Raw genomic sequence first — 27,308 nt, 5'->3', positions numbered from 1 at the left:
GGAGTGGATGGGTGCAGCAAATTGGCGCCAACTTGCTGCACCCATCCACTCCTTTTAGCTTAATGCAGCACCAGAGGCTGCTCCAGCTGCACTATAACAAGGCACCAGAGGCTGCTCCCCCTGTAGTACAGAACCTGACACCAGAGCTGCTCAGCCTATAGAATATTATTAATAATAATAATAATAATAATAATATCATTACCTGCTGCCAGACACAGCAATGGCTGCTCTCTGCTCCTGCTGCCTTGTGGGATTGATAGAAGGAAAGCGGAGCTCAGACCAGGGGGAAATGGCCGCCGCTCCTGACGTCACTACACGGCCAGGGAACCTATTGCTGCTGCCCGACTGGTCTACAAGAAAATGGCCGCCGTCCTCCTGCACTGAGGACATGTATGGTAGTAGTCCTTAAAGAGGGTGGTTCTGTGGCCTGGATGTAGGAGGGGAGGGGCCAGTCACCAGGAAGCAGCCTGTGCCAATCATACCCTACTTCGGGCCTGTGCGTTCCACCCTACTTCCGGTCATTGAGTTCCACACACCGGACGTGAGTTTTCATCGCCTGCTGCAGCCTCCCAGTGTCCGTCGTGATCAGGTAATGGCGTCTTACTATACATGGGGAGCAGCCTGTGGTGTCCTGTTATTAGTATTATTATTATAAAGGGGGAGCAGCCTGTGCTGTACTGTTATTATTATACAGGGGGAGCAGCCTGAGGTGTCCTGTTGTTATCATTATTATACAGGTGGAGTGGTCTGTGGTGTCCTGTTATTTTTATTATACAGAGGGAGCAGCCCTGTTGTTGTTGTTGTTATTATACAGAGGGATCCGATTGTGGTGTCCTGTTATTATGCAGGTGGAGCAGCATGTGGTGTCCTGTTATTATACAGGGGTGGCAGTCTGTGGTGTCCTGTTGTTGTTATTATTATGATGCAGGTAGAGCGGCATGTGGTGTCCTGTTACTATAGCAGCAGAGTAATAATAACAGTAATGAGTGGTCACCCTCCGCTGTACACCCAGATTTCCTACTTTATTTCCCCTCTCCCCACATCTACACCCTGTCTGCTCTCCTGTGTACTCTCCCCTGGTTATGAATCAAAGAGTAGACCTGAATTTTTTTTTCTGTTTTTGTTGTCATTTTCTATGTAACATGACCAGGAACCCAAATTAGTGTACCGTGTCCCCTTGCACGTACCGTATAGGGCTTTGTGACTCTGAGGAGCCTTATGGGTTACAGGAACCTCTGAGAGACGCCAACCAGGGATCACTGGCGCAGGGGGGGGGGCTGACTTGTCATGGATTGGCATGTATCTGTGTTACATGTGTTCTCTGTGATATGTGTTATATGTATTATATTTATTCCTAGACACTCCAGCTGTGAGGAACCAGAGTCATTATTACACGTCACACGTTCTGTATTCTTATCTATCACTAAGCATGGACACGTCCGGGAGTCTCAGGACTGAGAGGATAATAAATATCACCCTGGAGATCATCTACCTGCTGACTGGAGAGGTGAGTGGGTCTGGGAGCGTCACAGTGACATCACTTATATCTATAATAATAATACAGGGACATGACTGGGAAGGTGAGGGGATCTGGGAGCATCACAGTGACATCACATATCTATAGTAATAATACAGGGACATGACTGGGGAGGTGAGGGGATCTGGGAGCGTCACAGTGACATCACTTATATCTATAGTAATAGGAAAACTATGACACTAAGATAGCACAAGAGAGCGATTATTTAAAATATGTATTTGTCTCAGACAATGTATTAATAATATAAAATGTTGAAATATTAAAAAAACATATATATAAGAACAATGAATAACACTGCTGATATTAAAGCACGGTGTAGCATGTTTCTTTTTAGAATCACCTAATAGACCAACAGTCAGTCCATATACAGAATGGTAGTCCACTGAGTACTCACAGCACACATTAATGAATCTCAAGAGAGTTTTATTGTGAATTGAATTCAAATGCTTTTAGAATAGCTGTTAAGCTGAGCTGTGGCCGTGGAGAGTGCGCTTTGCTACCACCTCCCCATCCGCCTAGAGATTTGTTAGCTCACCACTGGTTCCAGTGTGGTCTCAGCGAGACCGATGATCCGCACACAGGGTCCGTAATTTCGGTGTGGGAGCGGCGGTATTAGCTCGGTGTGTGAAGGAGGGCACAACTCTCGGCCAGACGGCTGTAGCGGGTGCCACTGGTGAGACGGCTCTGGCTATGGCGGTGGATAAGTGCCGTGCAGAAGCTATTATCAGCAGCGTAGCGGGTCCTTAACGCGTTTCTCCGATAACCCCAACAACGGTTTCATCTGTGCTGAGACGATTCTTTTTAAAGCAAGGATGACCAATCCGTGCAGCTATCTAATTACTTGTTCACGGGTGAGTATAATAAATGATAACAATTAGCGTTCATATGCCTAATTAGGCACCAAACTTTTGCGAATATACATAGGAATTGTACACCAATGGACATAAGTACAGCATATATAACCAAATGGCAACACTCAAACTAGATGGAATAACAATATAAATACATGTTATATACATTAGTACCTATAACGAGAGACATAGGACTTATTCAGAATTTCTTTAGCTATAAAGAGTATTTAGAATTGTAAAACCAACGGCCCAATAGTATAGCTCTCATGGCCTAGTGGACTAATGCCCCATAGTATAAACCATGCAGACCGGTGCTCGAATCCCACTCAGGGCTACCAGAGGACCGCTTGGTAAAACAGATAATAAACCATCAGCCTGATGGTGCGGCCTCCACCTGGGGGAATCCAGGGTGAGGGGCCGACTTCTACGACAGATGCCTGGGTGCAGAAAGCGGTGTCTCTAGGTTATGCTTTTGCCTTCAAGAAGCACCCACCTCGAAGTGGTTTTTTTTTGTACCAGCCCATCTTGGGTAGAGAAGAAGGCCAGGGCTTTGCAAGAGGCAGTTCAGAAATTGCTTCAGTCAGGAGTAATCATTCCAGTTCCCCCTGCACAACGAGGACAGGGTTTTTACTCCAACCTGTTTAAAGTTCAGAAGCCAAATGGGTCATTTTGGAGCATTGTCAATCTCAAAGTTCTGGACAAATACATTTGGGTACCTCGGTTTCACATGGAGATTTTACGTTCCAAAATTTTGGCCATGGAGCCAGGGGATTATATGGCATCCCTGGATATACAGGATGCTTACCTACATGTTCCTATAGCACTGTCCCATCAGTATTATCTCAGGTTTGCTATCCTCCAACAGCATTTTCAGTTCCAGGCCCTACCCTTTGGGTTAGCCACAGCCCCCAGAGTATTTACCAAGATTATGGGGGTAATGGCAGCTTATCTCCGCCAGCAGGGGATAAGAATTGTTCCATACCTCGACGATCTTTTAATCCTGGCACAGTCGCAGAAATTGCTCCTATGTCATCTGCAACAGACAGTAATGGACCCTAAGTCTTTTAGAGTTTCCAGGGTCTTAGCATTCCTTCAGACAGGTTTGGATAAAGGTTTGAAGGTGGCTTCCTTGAAAGTGCAAGTGTCGGCATTGACTGTATGGTTACAAAAGAAAATTGCAAATTTACAGGATGTGCGTACTTTTTTCCAGGGAATGCTGTGCATTCAACCTCCTTTTGTTCCTCCTACAGTGCCTTGGGACTGAAGTTTAGTCTTGACAGCCCTTCAAGTTGCCCCATTTGAACCATTTAATAAAGTAGATCTTAAATGGTTGACAGCTAAAGTTCTCTTTCTACTGGCTATGGCGTCAGCTAGAAGAGTATCAGATTTAGGGGCATTGTCAGGTTGTTCCACATTCCTGATTTTCTCTGACGTCCTAGTGGATGCTGGGGACTCCGTAAGGACCATGGGGAATAGCGGCTCCGCGGGAGACTGGGCACAAAAGTAAAAGCTTTAGGACTACCTGGTGTGCACTGGCTCCTCCCCCTATGACCCTCCTCCAAGCCTCAGTTAGATTTTTGTGCCCGAACGAGAAGGGTGCAATCTAGGTGGCTCTCCTGAGCTGCTTAGAGTAAAAGTTTAAATTAGGAAGGAATTTCCAGGGCTTATGGTCAAGCCTGGAGACATCACTTCACATAAATATCCTGAAGCTAAGGGCCATTTACAATGCTCTAAGCTTAGCAAGACCTCTGCTTCAAGGTCAGCCGGTGTTGATCCAGTCGGACAACATCACGGCAGTCACCCACGTAAACAGACAGGGTGGCACAAGAAGCAGGAGGGCAATGGCAGAAGCTGCAAGGATTCTTCGCTGGGCGGAAAATCATGTGATAGCACTGTCAGCAGTAGTCATTCCGGGAGTGGACAACTGGGAAGCAGACACGACCTCCACCCGGGAGAGTGGGGACTTCACCCAGAAGTCTTCCACATGATTATAAACCGTTGGGAAAAACTCGGCAGGTATTGTGCCAGGTCAAGGGACCCTCAGGCAATAGCTGTAGACGCTCTGGTAACACCGTGGGTGTACCGGTCAGTGTATGTGTTCCCTCCTCTGCCTCTCATACCCAAGGTACTGAGAATTATAAGATGGAGAGGAGTAAGCACTATATTCGTGGCTCCGGATTGGCCAAGAAGGACTTGGTAACCAGAACTTCAAGAGATGCTCACGGAGGATCCGTGGCCTCTACCTCTAAGAAGGGACCTGCTCCAGCAAGGACCCTGTCTGTTCCAAGACTTAACGCGGCTGCGTTTGACGGCATGGCGGTTGAACGCCGGATCCTGAGGGGAAAAGGCATTCCGGATGAAGTCATCCCTATCCTGATCAAAGCCAGGAAGGATGTAACCGCAAAACATTATCACCGCATTTGGCGAAAATATATGTTGCGTGGTGCGAGGCCAGTAAGGCCCGACGGAGGAATTTCAACTGGGTCAATTCCTACATTTCCTGCAAGCAGGAGTGTCTATGGGCCTGAAATTTGGGTCCATTAAGTTTCAAATTTCGGCCCTGTCAATTTTCTTCCAAAAAGAACTAGCTTCAGTTCCTGAAGTTCAGACGTTTGAAAAAGGGGTACTGTATATACAGCCTACTTTTGTGCCTCCAGTGGCACCTTGGGGTCTCAATGTAGTTTTGGGGTTCCAAAAGTCACATTGGTTTGAACCACTTAAATCTGTGGAGTTAAAATATCTCACATGGAAAGTGGTCATGCTGTTGGCCCGGGCCTGGGCCAGGCGCGTGTCAGAATTGGCGGCTTTATCCTGTAAAAGCCCTTATCTGATTTTCCATTCGGACAGGGCGAAATTGAGGACTCGTCCTCAGTTTCTCCCTAAGGTAGTTTCAGCGTTTCACCTGAACCAACCTATTGTGGTGCCTGCGGCTACTAGGGACTTGGAGGACTCCAAGTTGCTAGACGTTGTCAGGACCTGGAAAATATATGTTTCCAGGATGGCTGGAGTCAGAAAATCTGACTCGCTGTTTATCCTGTATGCACCCAACAAGTTGGGTGCTCCTGCTTCTAAGCAGACTATTGCTCGTTGGATTTGTAGTACAATTCAGCTTGCACATTCTGTGGCAGGCCTGCCACAGCCAAAAATCTGTAAATGCCCACTCCACAAGGAAGGTGGGCTCATCTTGGGCGGCTGCCCGAGGGGTCTCGGCTTTACAACTTTGCCGAGCAGCTAATTGGTCAGGAGCAAATACGTTTGTAAAATTCTACAAATTCGATACCCTGGCTGAGGAGGACCTGGAGTTCTCTCATTTGGTGCTGCAGAGTCATCCGCACTCTCCCGCCCGTTTGGGAGCTTTGGTATAATCCCCATGGTCCTTACGGAGTCCCCAGCATCCACTAGGACGTCAGAGAAAATAAGAATTTACTTACCGATAATTCTATTTCTCGTAGTCCGTAGTGGATGCTGGGCGCCCATCCCAAGTGCGGATTGTCTGCAATACTGGTACATAGTTATTGTTACCAAAAATCGGGTTATTGCTGTAGTGAGCCATCTTTTCTAGAGGCTCCTCTGTTATCATGCTGTTAACTGGGTTTAGATCACAAGTTATACGGTGTGATTGGTGTGGCTGGTATGAGTCTTACCCGGGATTCAAAATCCTTCCTTATTGTGTACGCTCGTCCGGGCACAGTATCCTAACTGAGGCTTGGAGGAGGGTCATGGGGGAGGAGCCAGTGCACACCAGGTAGTCCTAAAGCTTTTACTTTTGTGCCCAGTCTCCTGCGGAGCCGCTATTCCCCATGGTCCTTACGGAGTCCCCAGCATCCACTACGGACTACGAGAAATAGAATTATCGGTAAGTAAATTCTTATTTTTTTTATCCAGATAGAGCGGTTCTCAGAACTAGATCTGGGTATCTTCCTAAGGTGGTGTCTGAATTCCACCTTAATGAAGAAATTGTAGTCCTGGCTTTTTCAGGTATTGGGCCTTTCTGTGGGAGATGCATCGCTGGACGTGGTCCGTGCCTTAAGGATGTACGTGGATCGTACCAGTGCCATCAGAAAGACAGATTCTCTCTCCGTTCTCTACGGATTTCACAAGAGAGGATGGCTTGCTGATAAGCAGACACTGGCAAGGTGGCTTCGGATGATGATTTCAGAAGCATATTCTCAGGCTGTTGTCTCTGCTCACTCTACTCGTAAGGTAGATCCATCATGGTCAGCAGAACAGATATGTAAGGCAGCCACATGGTCTTCCATTAGCACATTCATTAGACATTATGCCGTGGATTCCTTTGCCTCTCATGACGCTGAATTCGGGCGAAGGATTCTCATGTCCAATCAGGAGCGTCCCCACCACTAAATTGCTTTGCGAAATCCCATTGTTATCCTGAGGGTAACCTATGGACCCTGCCGTAGAAATATACGTTATGGTAAGAACTTACCGTTGATAACGGTATTTCTCCTAAGTCCACAGGATCCACAGGGATGCCACCCTGACGCACCTTATTTGAGGATCTTTTTACTCACTAACCTCTTCCTTCTTGTACGGAAGGGTGTGCATGTGTGTTCTTCTCGCCTGATTAGGGCTATCTATGACGTTCCTGCCTTGAGCTTTGGAATACAACTGATTTGCCTGAGCCAGGAGGCGGGGATATATGGACGGGCCCGTTGCATGCTGGGAGGCCGAAAAACTTTGACCGATTGGTGCAAACCAGCTGTTACTTCATCATATCCCATTGTTATCCTGTGGACATGGAGAAATACTGTTATCAACGGTAAGTTCTTACCATAACGTATATTTTATTCCCCATCGTGGATGAATGAGGAAACTTGAGTTGGTACTCCTCATAATCCAGCTGGGGGGCACTGCGCTCCCACCCTGTCGTCTTCTATTGTGACAATTGCTGTTTGTATTATTCCTGAGGGTTCATACGCTTTGTTAGAATATGAAACTGAAGGCCAGGTGGAGTGTGCAGGTATTATATAGGGAAGGGGTTGTGGAGTGCGGAGCCTAACGCCTGTTGTTTTCCTGCCGGTTCCACACTACCCAATCATAGGATCATAGAATGTGATGACAGATAAGAACCACCTGACCCATCCAGTCTGCACTAAACACATGTACATACACACACTTACACACCAGGGTTCATTTCTCATTGGGAGACAATTAACCTACCTGTATTTACTTAGAGTGTGGGAGGAAACGAGGAGAATGTTACTTATGTCCCTGCTGTCTTCCTCTGCCTGTTATCTCCGTCTTTTCATCTCTTTCATCTTTTGTTCAATACGTTTCAGAGTCAATGAAAACATATTTATAAAAAATAGACTCCCCTTGTATATTATGCACCATGAACACCCGAATAATCAGCCCCATTTAGGTGGAGATTAATTCAACTTTTCATTGATGTCGTCCCCAATACACAGGATTACACAGTAGTGAGGAAGACATCCAGTGAATGTGAATCACCCAGCAGCCATCACCATGTGTCAGGAGGACTGAGCAGGACCCAGAGCCACATCACGGTGCCTCCACCTCGCTCACTGATACATGAGAGACACAATGACCAGAAGATCCTGAAACTCACCCACAAGATCATTCAGCTGCTGACTGGAGAGGTGACTGCTGGGAATGGGACATTGTACAGTAACACCAGGGAATGTGTCTGGGTGATGACTGGAGAGGTGACTGCTGGGAATGGGGCATTATACAGTAATACCAGGGGACATGTCTGGGTGATGACTGGAGAGGTGACTGCTGGGAATGGGGCATTATACAGTAACACCAGGGGATGTGTCTAGGTGATGACTGGAGAGGTGACTGCTGGGAATGGGGCATTGTACAGTAACACCAGGGAATGTGTCTGGGTGATGACTGGAGAGGTGACTGCTGGGAATGGGACATTATATAGTAACATCGGGGGATGTGTCTGGGTGATGACTGGAGAGGTGACTGCTGGGAATGGGGCATTATACAGTAACACCAGGGGATGTGTCTAGGTGATGACTGGAGAGGTGACTGCTGGGAATGGGGCATTGTACAGTAACACCAGGGAATGTGTCTGGGTGATGACTGGAGAGGTGACTGCTGGGAATGGGACATTATATAGTAACATCGGGGGATGTGTCTGGGTGATGACTGGAGAGGTGACTGCTGGGAATGGGGCATTATACAGTAACACCAGGGGATGTGTCTAGGTGATGACTGGAGAGGTGACTGCTGGGAATGGGGCATTGTACAGTAACACCAGGGAATGTGTCTGGGTGATGACTGGAGAGGTGACTGCTGGGAATGGGGCATTATACAGTAATACCAGGGGACATGTCTGGGTGATGACTGGAGAGGTGACTGCTGGGAATGGGGTATTATACAGTAACACCAGGGGATGTGTCTGGGTGATGACTGGAGAGGTGACTGCTGGGAATGGGGCATTATACAGTAATACCAGGGGACATGTCTGGGTGATGACTGGAGAGGTGACTGCTGGGAATGGGACATTATACAGTAACACCAGGGGACGTGTCTGGGTGATGACTGGAGATGTGACTGCTGGGAATGGGGCATTATACAGTAACACCAGGGGATGTGTCTGGGTGATGACTGGAGAGGTGACTGCTGGGAATGGGACATTATACAGTAACACCGGGGGGCGTGTCTGGGTGATGACTGGAGAGGTGACTGCTGGGAATGGGGCATTGTACAGTAACACCAGGGAATGTGTCTGGGTGATGACTGGAGAGGTGACTGCTGGGAATGGGGCATTATACAGTAATACCAGGGGACATGTCTGGGTGATGACTGGAGAGGTGACTGCTGGGAATGGGGCATTATACAGTAACACCAGGGGATGTGTCTAGGTGATGACTGGAGAGGTGACTGCTGGGAATGGGGCATTGTACAGTAACACCAGGGGATGTGTCTGGGTGATGACTGGAGAGGTGACTGCTGGGAATGGGGCATTATACAGTAATACCAGGGGACATGTCTGGGTGATGACTGGAGAGGTGACTGCTGGGAATGGGACATTATACAGTAACACCAGGGGACGTGTCTGGGTGATGACTGGAGAGGTGACTGCTGGGAATGGGGCATTATACAGTAACACCAGGGGATGTGTCTGGGTGATGACTGGAGAGGTGACTGCTGGGAATGGGACATTATACAGTAACACCAGGGGACGTGTCTGGGTGATGACTGGAGAGGTGACTGCTGGGAATGGGGCATTATACAGTAACACCAGGGGATGTGTCTGGGTGATGACTGGAGAGGTGACTGCTGGGAATGGGACATTATACAGTAACACCAGGGGATGTGTCTGGGTGATGACTGGAGAGGTGACTGCTGGGAATGGGACATTATACAGTAACACCAGGGGATGTGTCTGGGTGATGACTGGAGAGGTGACTGCTGGGAATGGGACATTATACAGTAACACCGGGGGACGTGTCTGGGTGATGACTGGAGAGGTGACTGCTGGGAATGGGGCATTGTACAGTAACACCAGGGAATGTGTCTGGGTGATGACTGGAGAGGTGACTGCTGGGAATGGGGCATTATACAGTAATACCAGGGAATGTGTCTGGGTGATGACTGGAGAGGTGACTGCTGGGAATGGGGCATTATACAGTAATACCAGGGGACATGTCTGGGTGATGACTGGAGAGGTGACTGCTGGGAATGGGACATTATACAGTAACACCAGGGGATGTGTCTGGGTGATGACTGGAGAGGTGACTGCTGGGAATGGGACATTATACAGTAACACCAGGGGATGTGTCTGGGTGATGACTAGAGAGGTGACTGCTGGGAATGGGACATTATACAGTAACACCAGGGGACGTGTCTGGGTGATGACTGGAGAGGTGACTGCTGGGAATGGGGCATTATACAGTAACACTAGGGAATGTGTCTGGGTGATGACTGGAGAGGTGACTGCTGGGAATGGGACATTATACAGTAACACCGAGGGAAGTGTCTGGGTGATGACTGGAGAGGTGACTGCTGGGAATGGGGCATTGTACAGTAACACCAGGGAATGTGTCTGGGTGATGACTGGAGAGGTGACTGCTGGGAATGGGACATTATACAGTAACACCAGGGGACGTGTCTGGGTGATGACTGGAGAGGTGACTGCTGGGAATGGGGCATTATACAGTAACACCAGGGGATGTGTCTGGGTGATGACTGGAGAGGTGACTGCTGGGAATGGGACATTATACAGTAACACCGGGGGACGTGTCTGGGTGATGACTGGAGAGGTGACTGCTGGGAATGGGGCATTGTACAGTAACACCAGGGAATGTGTCTGGGTGATGACTGGAGAGGTGACTGCTGGGAATGGGGCATTATACAGTAATACCAGGGGACATGTCTGGGTGATGACTGGAGAGGTGACTGCTGGGAATGGGACATTATACAGTAACACCAGGGGACGTGTCTGGGTGATGACTGGAGAGGTGACTGCTGGGAATGGGGCATTATACAGTAACACCAGGGGATGTGTCTGGGTGATGACTGGAGAGGTGACTGCTGGGAATGGGACATTATACAGTAACACCAGGGGATGTGTCTGGGTGATGACTGGAGAGGTGACTGCTGGGAATGGGGCATTGTACAGTAACACCAGGGAATGTGTCTGGGTGATGACTGGAGAGGTGACTGCTGGGAATGGGGCATTATACAGTAATACCAGGGGACATGTCTGGGTGATGACTGGAGAGGTGACTGCTGGGAATGGGACATTATACAGTAACACCAGGGGACGTGTCTGGGTGATGACTGGAGAGGTGACTGCTGGGAATGGGGCATTATACAGTAACACCAGGGGACGTGTCTGGGTGATGACTGGAGAGGTGACTGCTGGGAATGGGGCATTATACAGTAACACCAGGGGATGTGTCTGGGTGATGACTGGAGAGGTGACTGCTGGGAATGGGACATTATACAGTAACACCGGGGGACGTGTCTGGGTGATGACTGGAGAGGTGACTGCTGGGAATGGGGCATTGTACAGTAACACCAGGGAATGTGTCTGGGTGATGACTGGAGAGGTGACTGCTGGGAATGGGGCATTATACAGTAATACCAGGGGACATGTCTGGGTGATGACTGGAGAGGTGACTGCTGGGAATGGGACATTATACAGTAACACCAGGGGACGTGTCTGGGTGATGACTGGAGAGGTGACTGCTGGGAATGGGGCATTATACAGTAACACCAGGGGATGTGTCTGGGTGATGACTGGAGAGGTGACTGCTGGGAATGGGACATTATACAGTAACACCAGGGGACGTGTCTGGGTGATGACTGGAGAGGTGACTGCTGGGAATGGGGCATTATACAGTAACACCAGGGGATGTGTCTGGGTGATGACTGGAGAGGTGACTGCTGGGAATGGGACATTATACAGTAACACCAGGGGATGTGTCTGGGTGATGACTGGAGAGGTGACTGCTGGGAATGGGACATTATACAGTAACACCGAGGGAAGTGTCTGGGTGATGACTGGAGAGGTGACTGCTGGGAATGGGGCATTGTACAGTAACACCAGGGAATGTGTCTGGGTGATGACTGGAGAGGTGACTGCTGGGAATGGGGCATTATACAGTAATACCAGGGGACATGTCTGGGTGATGACTGGAGAGGTGACTGCTGGGAATGGGACATTATACAGTAACACCAGGGGACGTGTCTGGGTGATGACTGGAGAGGTGACTGCTGGGAATGGGGCATTATACAGTAACACCAGGGGATGTGTCTGGGTGATGACTGGAGAGGTGACTGCTGGGAATGGGACATTATACAGTAACACCGGGGGACGTGTCTGGGTGATGACTGGAGAGGTGACTGCTGGGAATGGGGCATTGTACAGTAACACCAGGGAATGTGTCTGGGTGATGACTGGAGAGGTGACTGCTGGGAATGGGGCATTATACAGTAATACCAGGGGACATGTCTGGGTGATGACTGGAGAGGTGACTGCTGGGAATGGGACATTATACAGTAACACCAGGGGACGTGTCTGGGTGATGACTGGAGAGGTGACTGCTGGGAATGGGGCATTATACAGTAACACCAGGGGATGTGTCTGGGTGATGACTGGAGAGGTGACTGCTGGGAATGGGACATTATACAGTAACACCAGGGGATGTGTCTGGGTGATGACTGGAGAGGTGACTGCTGGGAATGGGGCATTGTACAGTAACACCAGGGAATGTGTCTGGGTGATGACTGGAGAGGTGACTGCTGGGAATGGGGCATTATACAGTAATACCAGGGGACATGTCTGGGTGATGACTGGAGAGGTGACTGCTGGGAATGGGACATTATACAGTAACACCAGGGGACGTGTCTGGGTGATGACTGGAGAGGTGACTGCTGGGAATGGGGCATTATACAGTAACACCAGGGGATGTGTCTGGGTGATGACTGGAGAGGTGACTGCTGGGAATGGGACATTATACAGTAACACCAGGGGATGTGTCTGGGTGATGACTGGAGAGGTGACTGCTGGGAATGGGACATTATACAGTAACACCAGGGGATGTGTCTGGGTGATGACTGGAGAGGTGACTGCTGGGAATGGGACATTATACAGTAACACCGGGGGACGTGTCTGGGTGATGACTGGAGAGGTGACTGCTGGGAATGGGGCATTGTACAGTAACACCAGGGAATGTGTCTGGGTGATGACTGGAGAGGTGACTGCTGGGAATGGGGCATTATACAGTAATACCAGGGGACATGTCTGGGTGATGACTGGAGAGGTGACTGCTGGGAATGGGACATTATACAGTAACACCAGGGGACGTGTCTGGGTGATGACTGGAGAGGTGACTGCTGGGAATGGGGCATTATACAGTAACACCAGGGGATGTGTCTGGGTGATGACTGGAGAGGTGACTGCTGGGAATGGGACATTATACAGTAACACCGGGGGACGTGTCTGGGTGATGACTGGAGAGGTGACTGCTGGGAATGGGGCATTGTACAGTAACACCAGGGAATGTGTCTGGGTGATGACTGGAGAGGTGACTGCTGGGAATGGGGCATTATACAGTAATACCAGGGGACATGTCTGGGTGATGACTGGAGAGGTGACTGCTGGGAATGGGACATTATACAGTAACACCAGGGGACGTGTCTGGGTGATGACTGGAGAGGTGACTGCTGGGAATGGGGCATTATACAGTAACACCAGGGGATGTGTCTGGGTGATGACTGGAGAGGTGACTGCTGGGAATGGGACATTATACAGTAACACCAGGGGATGTGTCTGGGTGATGACTGGAGAGGTGACTGCTGGGAATGGGACATTATACAGTAACACCAGGGGATGTGTCTGGGTGATGACTGGAGAGGTGACTGCTGGGAATGGGACATTATACAGTAACACCGGGGGACGTGTCTGGGTGATGACTGGAGAGGTGACTGCTGGGAATGGGGCATTATACAGTAATACCAGGGGACATGTCTGGGTGATGACTGGAGAGGTGACTGCTGGGAATGGGACATTATACAGTAACACCAGGGGACGTGTCTGGGTGATGACTGGAGAGGTGACTGCTGGGAATGGGGCATTATACAGTAACACCAGGGGGTGTGTCTGGGTGATGACTGGAGAGGTGACTGCTGGGAATGGGGCATTATACAGTAACACCAGGGGATGAGTCTGGGTGATGACTGGAGAGGTGACTGCTGGGAATGGACCATTATACAGTAACACCAGGGGATGTGTCTGGGTGATGACTGGAGAGGTGACTGCTGGGAATGGGACATTATACAGTAACACCAGGGGATGTGTCTGGGTGATGACTGGAGAGGTGACTGCTGGGAATGGGACATTATACAGTAACACCAGGGGATGTGTCTGGGTGATGACTGTATCACTGTGTGTTTCAGGTTCCTATAAGGTGTCAGGATGTCACTGTCTATGTTTCCATGCAGGAGGAGGAGTATATAGAGGAACACAGGGGTCTATACAAGGACGTGATGATGGAGAATCACCGGCCCCTCACATCACTGGGTAAGAGGAGACCGTCATGTATTGTACAGGGGAGAGCAGGTATGGGGGCCCCTATATACACACATCTGATAATCACATATATACACTGTACTCAGTCACTGTGTGTCTCCTACAGATGGACCCAGTAACAGAGATACCCCAGAGAGATGTCCCCGTCCTCTGTATACCCAGGATTGTACAGAGGAGAATCACAGGATCCCACAGGAGGATCAGGTAGGTGGGATTTAGGGTCTTCCCCATATACCAAAGTGTCTGTCACTATATGATCTGTAGAGCAGCTGTGTGTTTTATACACTGATATTTTACGTTTTCACCTCCGTTTAATCTGACTGTATGCAAATGTCATTATTTTGTTTTTTAGGTAGAATGTCTGTCTGAAGAAGAGACATATGTGACTGATATGAAGGCAGAAGATATAGAGGGAGAAGAAGAGACGTATGTGACTGATATGAAGGCAGAAGATACAGAAGGAGAAGAAGAGACGTATGTGACTGATATGAAGGCAGAAGATACAGAGGGAGAAGAAGAGACGTATGTGACTGATATGAAGGCAGAAGATATAGAGGGAGAAGAAGAGACGTGTGTGCCTGATATGAAGACAGAAGATATAGAGGGAGAAGAGATGTATGTGACCGATATGAAGGCAGAAGATAGAGAGGGAGAAGAGACGTATGTGACTGATATGAAGGCAGAAGATACAGAGGGAGAAGAAGAGACGTATGTGACTGATATGAAGGCAGAAGATACAGACAGAGAAGAAGAGACGTATGTGACTGATATGAAGGTAGAAGATATAGAGGGAGAAGAAGAGACGTATGTGAGGGGTGATCATCAGTGTAAGGAGGAGGAGATCCCTACAGATATCAGCACAGGTGAGTGATAAACACTTATTACAGATAAGAGTCACATATTCTCCTTCCTCAGTCACTACAGCAATCTCTTATCCTACACCCTCCTCTGTCAGTACAAACTATTGAGGAAAATATATCTGCCAGTGGGGGAGTCAGGAGCATCAGCCCCTATTATACTCCTGCTCTCCCCTCACATCATGTCACTGTGTGTCACCAGCCCAGAGATCTGACCAGTCTCCTCCCCACACTCTCTGGTGTATCTCATACATCAGGAGCCATCAGCCCCTATTATACTCCTGCTCTCCCCCTCACATCATGTCACTGTGTGTTACCAGCCCAGAGATCTGACCAGTCTCCTCCCCACACTCTCTGGTGTATCTCATACATCAGGAGCCATCAGCCCCTATTATACTCCTGCTCTCCCCCTCACATCATGTCACTGTGTTACCAGCCCAGAGATCTGACCAGTCTCCTCCCCACACTCTCTGTTGTATCTCATACATCAGGAGCCATCAGCCCCTATTATACTCCTGCTCTCCCCCTCACATCATGTCACTGTGTGTTACCAGCCCAGAGATCTGACCAGTCTCCTCCCCACACTCTCTGGTGTATCTCATACATCAGGAGCCATCAGCCCCTATTATACTCCTGCTCTCCCCCTCACATCATGCCACTGTGTGTTACCAGCCCAGAGATCTGACCAGTCTCCTCCCCACACTCTCTGGTGTATCTTACATCAGGAGCCATCAGCCCCTATTATACTCCTGCTCTCCCCCTCACATCATGTCACTGTGTGTTACCAGCCCAGAGATCTGACCAGTCTCCTCCCCACACTCTCTGGTGTATCTCATACATCAGGAGCCATCCGCCCCTATTATACTCCTGCTCTCCTCCTCACATCATGTCACTGTGTGTTACCAGCCCAGAGATCTGACCAGTCTCCTCCCCACACTCTCTGGTGTATCTCATACATCAGGAGCCATCAGCCCCTATTATACTCCTGCTCTCCCCTCACATCATGTCACTGTGTGTTACCAGCCCAGAGATCTGACCAGTCTCCTCCCCACACTCTCTGGTGTATCTTACATCAGGAGCCATCAGCCCCTATTATACTCCTGCTCTCCCCTCACATCATGTCACTGTGTGTTACCTGCCCAGAGATCTGACCAGTCTCCTCCCCACACTCTCTGGTGTATCTCATACATCAGGAGCCATCAGCCCCTATTATACTCCTGCTCTCCTCACATCATGTCACTGTGTGTTACCAGCCCAGAGATCTGACCAGTCTCCTCCCCACACTCTCTGGTGTATCTTACATCAGGAGCCATCAGCCCCTATTATACTCCTGCTCTCCCCCTCACATCATGTCACTGTGTGTCACCAGCAGCCATACTGTGTGCTAGCAGTACCTCTGCCTATGGTATTACATGCTATATTATGTATGCTATGGATGTGTTAGTGACATACAGCTGTGAGGTCACAGTATACTATCCTGGTAGTGAAGTGCATATTACAGATTATGGGAAAACTAGTCAGGTGACACCCCATCTTGCTGTCAGTATATATGATCCTGCTTGGTGAATTCTCCCATAGATGACACACCCAGGAAGGTCTGGTCACATGCTGGTACACGTCACTTGTCTTACTGTGTGAGCTCTGTATGCCCTGAGAGTGTCACTATTTGCACTCGGCAGTGTATATATAAACCTCTCCCTATCTCTGGCATGGTGCGGCTGCTTGCTGGGACACAGGCTCGGGGTTCCTAATGCCACATGACACAGGAAATATCCGGTGCAGCCTCTGTCATGTATCCACATGACATTCCTGGCAGTGCATACACATACCATACAGAGGTAAGTGACACTGTCAGATTAATGTGTTAGGGTCTAGTCCTTGGCGTATCATCTACTGACCCATCAGCAGACAGCAGTAAGGAAAGGGTAACAGCTGGTGAGAACGTTCCCTTCCACCATAGAGGTGTCTTCTGTGCAAATAGCAGGTGTGTAGATTCCAGATGCAATAAATGTATGCACAATGTTATATTACTGCACAGCCCATGTCACCTCTAGTAATCCCACATGTTCTCTCAGTGTTACCTAAATGTATGCACAGGCGATGTTATATTACTACACAGCCCGTATCACCTCTAGTAATCCCACATGATCTCTGTGTTACCTAAATGTATGCACAGGCGATGTTATATTACTGCACAGCCCATGTCACCTCTAGTAATCCCACATGATCTCTGTGTTACCTAAATGTATGCACAGGCGATGTTATATTACTGCACAGCCCATGTCACCTCTAGTAATCCCACATGTTCTCTCAGTGTTACCTAAATGTATGCACAGGTAATGTTATATCACTGCACAGCCCATGTCACCTCTAGTAATCCCACATGTTCTCTCAGTGTTACCTAAATGTAAGCACAGGCGATGTTATATTACTGCACAGCCCATGTCACCTCTAGTAATCCCACATGTTCTCTCAGTGTTACCTAAATGTAAGCACAGGCGATGTTATATTACTGCACAGCCCGTGTCACCTCTAGTAATCCCACATGTTCTCTCAGTGTTACCTAAATGTATGCACAGGCGATGTTATATTGCTGCACAGCGCATGTCACCTCTAGTAATCCCACATGATCTCAGTGTTACCTAAATGTATGCACAGGCGATGTTATATTACTGCACAGCCCATGTCAACTCTAGTAATCCCACATGATCTCTCAGTGTTACCTAAATGTATGCACAATGTTATATTACTGCACAGCCCATGTCACCTCTAGTAATCCCACATGATCTCTCAGTGTTACCTAAATGTATGCACAGGCGATGTTATATTACTGCACAGCCCATGTCACCTCTAGTAATCCCACATGATCTCTCAGTGTTACCTAAATGTATGCACAGGAGATGTTATATTACTGCACAGCCCATGTCACCTCTAGTAATCCCACATGATCTCTGTGTTACCTAAATGTATGCACAGGCGATGTTATATTACTGCACAGCCCATGTCACCTCTAGTAATCCCACATGATCTCTCAGTGTTACCTAAATGTATGCACAGGAGATGTTATATTACTGCACAGCCCATGTCACCTCTAGTAATCCCACATGATCTCAGTGTTACCTAAATGTATGCACAGGCGATGTTATATTACTGCACAGCCCATGTCACCTCTAGTAATCCCACATGTTCTCTCAGTGTTACCTAAATGTATGCACAGGCGATGTTATATTACTGCACAGCCCACGTCACCTCTAGTAATCCCACATGATCTCTCAGTGTTACCTAAATGTAAGCACAGGCGATGTTATATTACTGCACAGCCCATGTCACCTCTAGTAATCCCACATGATCTCTCAGTGTTACCTAAGTGTATGCACAGGCAATGTTATATTACTGCACAGTCCATGTCACCTCTAGTAATCCCACATGTTCTCAGTATTACCTAAATGTATGCACAGGCGATGTTATATTACTGCACAGCCCATGTCACCTCTAGTAATCTCACATGTTCTCAGTGTTACCTAAATGTATGCACAGCCCATGTCACCTCTAGTAATCCCACATGTTCTCTCAGTGTTACCTAAATGTATGCACAGGAGATGTTATATTACTGCACAGCCCATGTCACCTCTAGTAATCCCACATGTTCTCTCAGTGTTACCTAAATGTATGCACAGGCGATGTTATATTACTGCACAGCCCATGTCACCTCTAGTAATCCCACATGATCTCTCAGTGTTACCTAAATGTATGCCCAGGCGATGTTATATTACTGCACAGCCCATGTCACCTCTAGTAATCCCACATGATCTCTCAGTGTTACCTAAATGTATGCACAGGCGATGTTATATTACTGCACAGCCCATGTCACCTCTAATAATCCCACATGATCTCTTAGTGTTACCTAAATGTATGCACAGGTGATGTTATATTACTGCACAGCCCATGTCACCTCTAATAATCCCACATGATCTCTCAGTGTTACCTAAATGTATGCACAGGCGATGTTATATTACTGCACAGCCCACGTCACCTCTAGTAATCCCACATGATCTCTCAGTGTTACCTAAATGTATGCACAGGAGATGTTATATTACTGCACAGCCCATGTCACCTCTAGTAATCCCACATGATCTCTCAGTGTTACCTAAATGTATGCACAGGAGATGTTATATTACTGCACAGCCCATGTCACCTCTAGTAATCCCACATGATCTCTGTGTTACCTAAATGTATGCACAGGCGATGTTATATTACTGCACAGCCCACGTCACCTCTAGTAATCCCACATGTTCTCTCAGTGTTACCTAAATGTATGCACAGGAGATGTTATATTACTGCACAGCCCACGTCACCTCTAGTAATCCCACATGTTCTCTCAGTGTTACCTAAATGTATGCACAGGCGATGTTATATTACTGCACAGCCCATGTCACCTCTAGTAATCCCACATGATCTCTCAGTGTTACCTAAATGTATGCACAGGCGATGTTATATTACTGCACAGCCCATGTCACCTCTAGTAATCCCACATGATCTCTCAGTGTTACCTAAATGTATGCACAGGCGATGTTATATTACTGCACAGCCCATGTCACCTCTAGTAATCCCACATGATCTCTCAGTGTTACCTAAATGTATGCACAGGCGATGTTATATTACTGCACAGCCCATGTCACCTCTAGTAATCTCACATGTTCTCAGTGTTACCTAAATGTATGCACAGGCGATGTTATATTACTGCACAGCCCATGTCACCTCTAGTAATCCCACATGTTCTCTCAGTGTTACCTAAATGTATGCACAGGAGATGTTATATTACTGCACAGCCCATGTCACCTCTAGTAATCCCACATGTTCTCTCAGTGTTACCTAAATGTATGCACAGGCGATGTTATATTACTGCACAGCCCATGTCACCTCTAGTAATCCCACATGTTCTCTCAGTGTTACCTAAATGTATGCACAGGCGATGTTATATTACTGCACAGCCCATGTCACCTCTAGTAATCCCACATGATCTCTCAGTGTTACCTAAATGTATGCACAGGCGATGTTATATTACTGCACAGCCCATGTCACCTCTAATAATCCCACATGATCTCTCAGTGTTACCTAAATGTATGCACAGGCGATGTTCTATTACTACACAGCCCATGTCACCTCTAGTAATCTCACATGTTCTCAGTGTTACCTAAATGTATGCACAGGTAATGTTATATTACTGCACAGCCCATGTCACCTCTAGTAATCCCACATGATCTCTGTGTTACCTAAATGTATGCACAGGCGATGTTATATTACTGCACAGCCCATGTCACCTCTAGTAATCCCACATGATCTCTCAGTGTTACCTAAATGTATGCACAGGCGATGTTATATTACTGCACAGCCCATGTCACCTCTAGTAATCTCACATGTTCTCAGTGTTACCTAAATGTATGCACAGGAGATGTTATATTACTGCACAGCCCACGTCACCTCTAGTAATCCCACATGATCTCTTAGTGTTACCTAAATGTATGCACAGGCGATGTTATATTACTGCACAGCCCATGTCACCTCTAGTAATCCCACATGATCTCTTAGTGTTACCTAAATGTATGCACAGGCGATGTTATATTACTGCACAGCCCATGTCACCTCTAGTAATCCCACATGATCTCTCAGTGTTACCTAAATGTATGCACAGGCGATGTTATATTACTGCACAGCCCATGTCACCTCTAATAATCCCACATGATCTCTCAGTGTTACCTAAATGTATGCACAGGCGATGTTCTATTACTACACAGCCCATGTCACCTCTAGTAATCTCACATGTTCTCAGTGTTACCTAAATGTATGCACAGGTAATGTTATATTACTGCACAGCCCATGTCACCTCTAGTAATCCCACATGATCTCTGTGTTACCTAAATGTATGCACAGGAGATGTTATATTACTGCACAGCCCACGTCACCTCTAGTAATCCCACATGATCTCTTAGTGTTACCTAAATGTATGCACAGGCGATGTTATATTACTGCACAGCCCATGTCACCTCTAGTAATCCCACATGATCTCTCAGTGTTACCTAAATGTATGCACAGGCGATGTTATATTACTGCACAGCCCATGTCACCTCTAGTAATCTCACATGTTCTCAGTGTTACCTAAATGTATGCACAGGAGATGTTATATTACTGCACAGCCCACGTCACCTCTAGTAATCCCACATGATCTCTTAGTGTTACCTAAATGTATGCACAGGCGATGTTATATTACTGCACAGCCCATGTCACCTCTAGTAATCCCACATGATCTCAGTGTTACCTACATGTATGCACAGGCGATGTTATATTACTGCACAGCCCATTTCACCTCTAGTAATCCCACATGATCTCAGTGTTACCTAAATGTATGCACAGGCGATGTTATATTACTGCACAGCCCACGTCACCTCTAGTAATCCCACATGATCTCAGTGTTACCTACATGTATGCACAGGAGATGTTATATTACTGCACAGCCCACGTCACCTCTAGTAATCCCACATGATCTCTTCGTGTTACCTAAATGTATGCACAGGCGATGTTATATTACTGCACAGCCCATGTCACCTCTAGTAATCCCACATGATCTCTCAGTGTTACCTAAATGTATGCACAGGCGATGTTATATTACTGCACAGCCCATGTCACCTCTAGTAATCTCACATTTTCTCAGTGTTACCTAAATGTATGCACAGGCGATGTTATATTACTGCACAGCCCATGTCACCTCTAGTAATCCCACATGTTCTCTCAGTGTTACCTAAATGTATGCACAGGAGATGTTATATTACTGCACAGCCCATGTCACCTCTAGTAATCCCACATGTTCTCTCAGTGTTACCTAAATGTATGCACAGGCGATGTTATATTACTGCACAGCCCATGTCACCTCTAGTAATCCCACATGTTCTCTCAGTGTTACCTAAATGTATGCACAGGGGATTTTATATTACTGCACAGCCCATGTCACCTCTAGTAATCCCACATGATCTCAGTGTTACCTAAATGTATGCACAGGAGATGTTATATTACTGCACAGCCCATGTCACCTCTAGTAATCCCACATGTTCTCTCAGTGTTACCTAAATGTATGCACAGGTAATGTTATATTACTGCACAGCCCATGTCACCTCTAGTAATCCCACATGATCTCAGTGTTACCTACATGTATGCACAGGCGATGTTATATTACTGCACAGCCCATATCACCTCTAGTAATCCCACTTGATCTCAGTGTTACCTAAATGTATGCACAGGCGATGTTATATTACTGCACAGCCCACGTCACCTCTAGTAATCCCACATGATCTCAGTGTTACCTAAATGTAAGCACAATGTTATATTACTGCACAGACCATGTCACCTCTAGTAATCCCACATGATCTCAGTGTTACCTAAATGTATGCACAGGCGATGTTATATTACTGCACAGCCCATGTCACCTCTAGTAATCCTACATGATCTCAGTGTTACCTAAATGTATGCACAGGCGATGTTATATTACTGCACAGCCCATGTCACCTCTAGTAATCCCACATGATCTCTCAGTGTTACCTAAATGTATGCACAGGAGACGTTATATTACTGCACAGCCCATGTCACCTCTAGTAATCTCACATGTTCTCAGTGTTACCTAAATGTATGCACAGGAGACGTTATATTACTGCACAGCCCATGTCACCTCTAGTAATCCCACATGTTCTCTCAGTGTTACCTAAATGTATGCACAGGAGACGTTATATTACTGCACAGCCCATGTCACCTCTAGTAATCCCACATGTTCTCTCAGTGTTACCTAAATGTATGCACAGGCGATGTTATATTACTGCACAGCCCATGTCACCTCTAGTAATCCCACATGTTCTCTCAGTGTTACCTAAATGTATGCACAGGCGATGTTATATTACTGCACAGCCCACGTCAGCTCTAGTAATCCCACATGATCTCAGTGTTACCTAAATGTATGCACAGGCGATGTTATAATACTGCACAGCCCATGTCACCTCTAGTAATCCCACATGATCTCTCAGTGTTACCTAAATGTATGCACAGGCGATGTTATATTACTGCACAGCCCATGTCACCTCTAGTAATCCCACATGATCTCAGTGTTACCTACATGTATGCACAGGCGATGTTATATTACTGCACAGCCCATTTCACCTCTAGTAATCCCACATGATCTCAGTGTTACCTAAATGTATGCACAGGCGATGTTATATTACTGCACAGCCCACGTCACCTCTAGTAATCCCACATGATCTCAGTGTTACCTACATGTATGCACAGGAGATGTTATATTACTGCACAGCCCACGTCACCTCTAGTAATCCCACATGATCTCTTCGTGTTACCTAAATGTATGCACAGGCGATGTTATATTACTGCACAGCCCATGTCACCTCTAGTAATCTCACATTTTCTCAGTGTTACCTAAATGTATGCACAGGCGATGTTATATTACTGCACAGCCCATGTCACCTCTAGTAATTCCACATGTTCTCTCAGTGTTACCTAAATGTATGCACAGGAGATGTTATATTACTGCACAGCCCATGTCACCTCTAGTAATCCCACATGTTCTCTCAGTGTTACCTAAATGTATGCACAGGCGATGTTATATTACTGCACAACCCACGTCACCTCTAGTAATCCCACATGATCTCAGTGTTACCTAAATGTATGCACAGGCGATGTTATATTACTGCACAGCCCACGTCACCTCTAGTAATCCCACATGATCTCAGTGTTACCTACATGTATGCACAGGAGATGTTATATTACTGCACAGCCCACGTCACCTCTAGTAATCCCACATGATCTCTTCGTGTTACCTAAATGTATGCACAGGCGATGTTATATTACTGCACAGCCCATGTCACCTCTAGTAATCTCACATTTTCTCAGTGTTACCTAAATGTATGCACAGGCGATGTTATATTACTGCACAGCCCATGTCACCTCTAGTAATTCCACATGTTCTCTCAGTGTTACCTAAATGTATGCACAGGAGATGTTATATTACTGCACAGCCCATGTCACCTCTAGTAATCCCACATGTTCTCTCAGTGTTACCTAAATGTATGCACAGGCGATGTTATATTACTGCACAGCCCATGTCACCTCTAGTAATCCCACATGTTCTCTCAGTGTTACCTAAATGTATGCACAGGGGATGTTATATTACTGCACAGCCCATGTCACCTCTAGTAATCCCACATGATCTCAGTGTTACCTAAATGTATGCACAGGCGATGTTATATTACTGCACAGCCCATGTCACCTCTAGTAATCCCACATGATCTCTCAGTGTTACCTAAATGTATGCACAGGCGATGTTATATTACTGCACAGCCCATGTCACCTCTAGTAATCCCACATGATCTCTCAGTGTTACCTAAATGTATGCACAGGCGATGTTATATTACTGCACAGCCCATGTCACCTCTAGTAATCCCACATGTTCTCTCAGTGTTACCTAAATGTATGCACAGGCGATGTTATATTACTGCACAGCCCATGTCACCTCTAGTAATCCCACATGATCTCTCAGTGTTACCTAAATGTATGCACAGGTGATGTTATATTACTGCACAGCCCACGTCACCTCTAGTAATCCCACATGTTCTCTCAGTGTTACCTAAATGTATGCACAGGAGATGTTATATTACTGCACAGCCCATGTCACCTCTAGTAATCCCACATGTTCTCTCAGTGTTACCTAAATGTATGCACGGGCGATGTTATATTACTGCACTGCCCATGTCACCTCTAGTAATCCCACATGATCTCTCAGTGTTACCTAAATGTATGCACAGGGGATGTTATATTACTGCACAGCCCATGTCACCTCTAGTAATCCCACATGATCTCAGTGTTACCTAAATGTATGCACAGGCGATGTTATATTACTGCACAGCCCATGTCACCTCTAATAATCCCACATGATCTCTTAGTGTTACCTAAATGTATGCACAGGTGATGTTATATTACTGCACAGCCCTTGTCACCTCTAATAATCCCACATGATCTCTCAGTGTTACCTAAATGTATGCACAGGCGATGTTATATTACTGCACAACCCACGTCACCTCTAGTAATCCCACATGATCTCTCAGTGTTACCTAAATGTATGCACAGGCGATGTTATATTACTGCACAGCCCATGTCACCTCTAGTAATCTCACATGTTCTCAGTGTTACCTAAATGTATGCACAGGCGATGTTATATTACTGCACAGCCCATGTCACCTCTAGTAATCCCACATGTTCTCTCAGTGTTACCTAAATGTATGCACAGGAGATGTTATATTACTGCACAGCCCATGTCACCTCTAGTAATCCCACATGTTCTCTCAGTGTTACCTAAATGTATGCACGGGCGATGTTATATTACTGCACTGCCCATGTCACCTCTAGTAATCCCACATGATCTCTCAGTGTTACCTAAACGTATGCACAGGCGATGTTATATTACTGCACAGCCCATGTCACCTCTAGTAATCCCACATGATCTCTCAGTGTTACCTAAATGTATGCACAGGCGATGTTATATTACTGCACAGCCCATGTCACCTCTAATAATCCCACATGATCTCTTAGTGTTACCTAAATGTATGCACAGGTGATGTTATATTACTGCACAGCCCTTGTCACCTCTAATAATCCCACATGATCTCTCAGTGTTACCTAAATGTATGCACAGGCGATGTTATATTACTGCACAGCCCATGTCACCTCTAGTAATCCCACATGATCTCTCAGTGTTACCTAAATGTATGCACAGGCGATGTTATATTACTGCACAGCCCATGTCACCTCTAGTAATCCCACATGATCTCTGTGTTACCTACATGTATGCACAGGAGATGTTATATTACTGCACAGCCCATGTCACCTCTAGTAATCCCACATGATCTCTTCGTGTTACCTAAATGTATGCACAGGCGATGTTATATTACTGCACAGCCCATGTCACCTCTAGTAATCCCACATGATCTCTCAGTGTTACCTAAATGTATGCACAGGCGATGTTATATTACTGCACAGCCCATGTCACCTCTAGTAATCCCACATGATCTCTCAGTGTTACCTAAATGTATGCACAGGTAATGTTATATCACTGCACAGCCCTTGTCACCTCTAGTAATCCCACATGATCTCTCAGTGTTACCTAAATGTATGCACAGGTGATGTTATATTACTGCACAGCCCATGTCACCTCTAGTAATCCCACATGATCTCTCAGTGTTACCTAAATGTAAGCACAGGCAATGTTATATTACTGCACAGCCCATGTCACCTCTAGTAATCCCACATGTTCTCAGTGTTACCTAAATGTATGCACAGGAGACGTTATATTACTGCACAGCCCATGTCACCTCTAGTAATCCCGCATGATCTCTCAGTGTTACCTAAATGTATGCACAGGCGATGTTATATCACTACACAGCCCATGTCACCTCTAGTAATCCCACATGATCTCTCAGTGTTACCTAAATGTATGCACAGGCGATGTTATATTACTGCACAGCCCATGTCACCTCTAGTAATCCCACATGATCTCTGTGTTACCTAAATGTATGCACAATGTTATATTACTGCACAGCCCATGTCACCTCTAGTAATCCCACATGTTCTCTCAGTGTTACCTAAATGTATGCACAGGCGATGTTATATTACTGCACAGCCCATGTCACCTCTAGTAATCTCACATGATCTCAGTGTTACCTAAATGTATGCACAGGCGATGTTATAATACTGCACAGCCCATGTCACCTCTAGTAATCCCACATGATCTCTCAGTGTTACCTAAATGTATGCACAGGCGATGTTATATTACTGCACAGCCCATGTCACCTCTAGTAATCCCACATGATCTCAGTGTTACCTACATGTATGCACAGGCGATGTTGTATTACTGCACAGCCCATTTCACCTCTAGTAATCCCACATGATCTCAGTGTTACCTAAATGTATGCACAGGCGATGTT

The 27,308-nt window shown here is 46.7% G+C and overlaps 1 protein-coding gene and 1 long non-coding RNA gene across 2 annotated transcripts in view; both read left to right on the top strand.

The window, feature by feature from the left end:
- The first annotated feature begins 502 nt into the window (after nucleotides 1–502).
- LOC135057033 (uncharacterized) lies at nucleotides 503–8,001 on the top strand. Its single transcript, XR_010244116.1, has 3 exons — nucleotides 503–589; nucleotides 1,359–1,507; nucleotides 7,815–8,001. It is a non-coding gene; the product is annotated as an uncharacterized LOC135057033 (long non-coding RNA).
- A 6,337-nt stretch (nucleotides 8,002–14,338) lies between these two features.
- LOC135057021 (zinc finger protein 585A-like) overlaps nucleotides 14,339–27,308 on the top strand; it is a 180,088-nt gene continuing 167,118 nt past the window's right edge. Inside the window, exons 1-3 of the mRNA XM_063962884.1 lie at nucleotides 14,339–14,413; nucleotides 14,529–14,630; nucleotides 14,779–15,285. Coding sequence (XP_063818954.1) covers nucleotides 14,380–14,413; nucleotides 14,529–14,630; nucleotides 14,779–15,285 — 643 coding nt within the window. The 5' untranslated portion in view covers nucleotides 14,339–14,379. The remainder of the gene's footprint in view (nucleotides 14,414–14,528; nucleotides 14,631–14,778; nucleotides 15,286–27,308) is intronic.

This window comes from Pseudophryne corroboree, chromosome 3 (genome assembly GCF_028390025.1).
Source record: "Pseudophryne corroboree isolate aPseCor3 chromosome 3, aPseCor3.hap2, whole genome shotgun sequence".
Taxonomy (NCBI): Eukaryota; Metazoa; Chordata; class Amphibia; order Anura; family Myobatrachidae; genus Pseudophryne; species Pseudophryne corroboree.
This window is presented reverse-complemented; position numbering and strand designations above follow the sequence as displayed.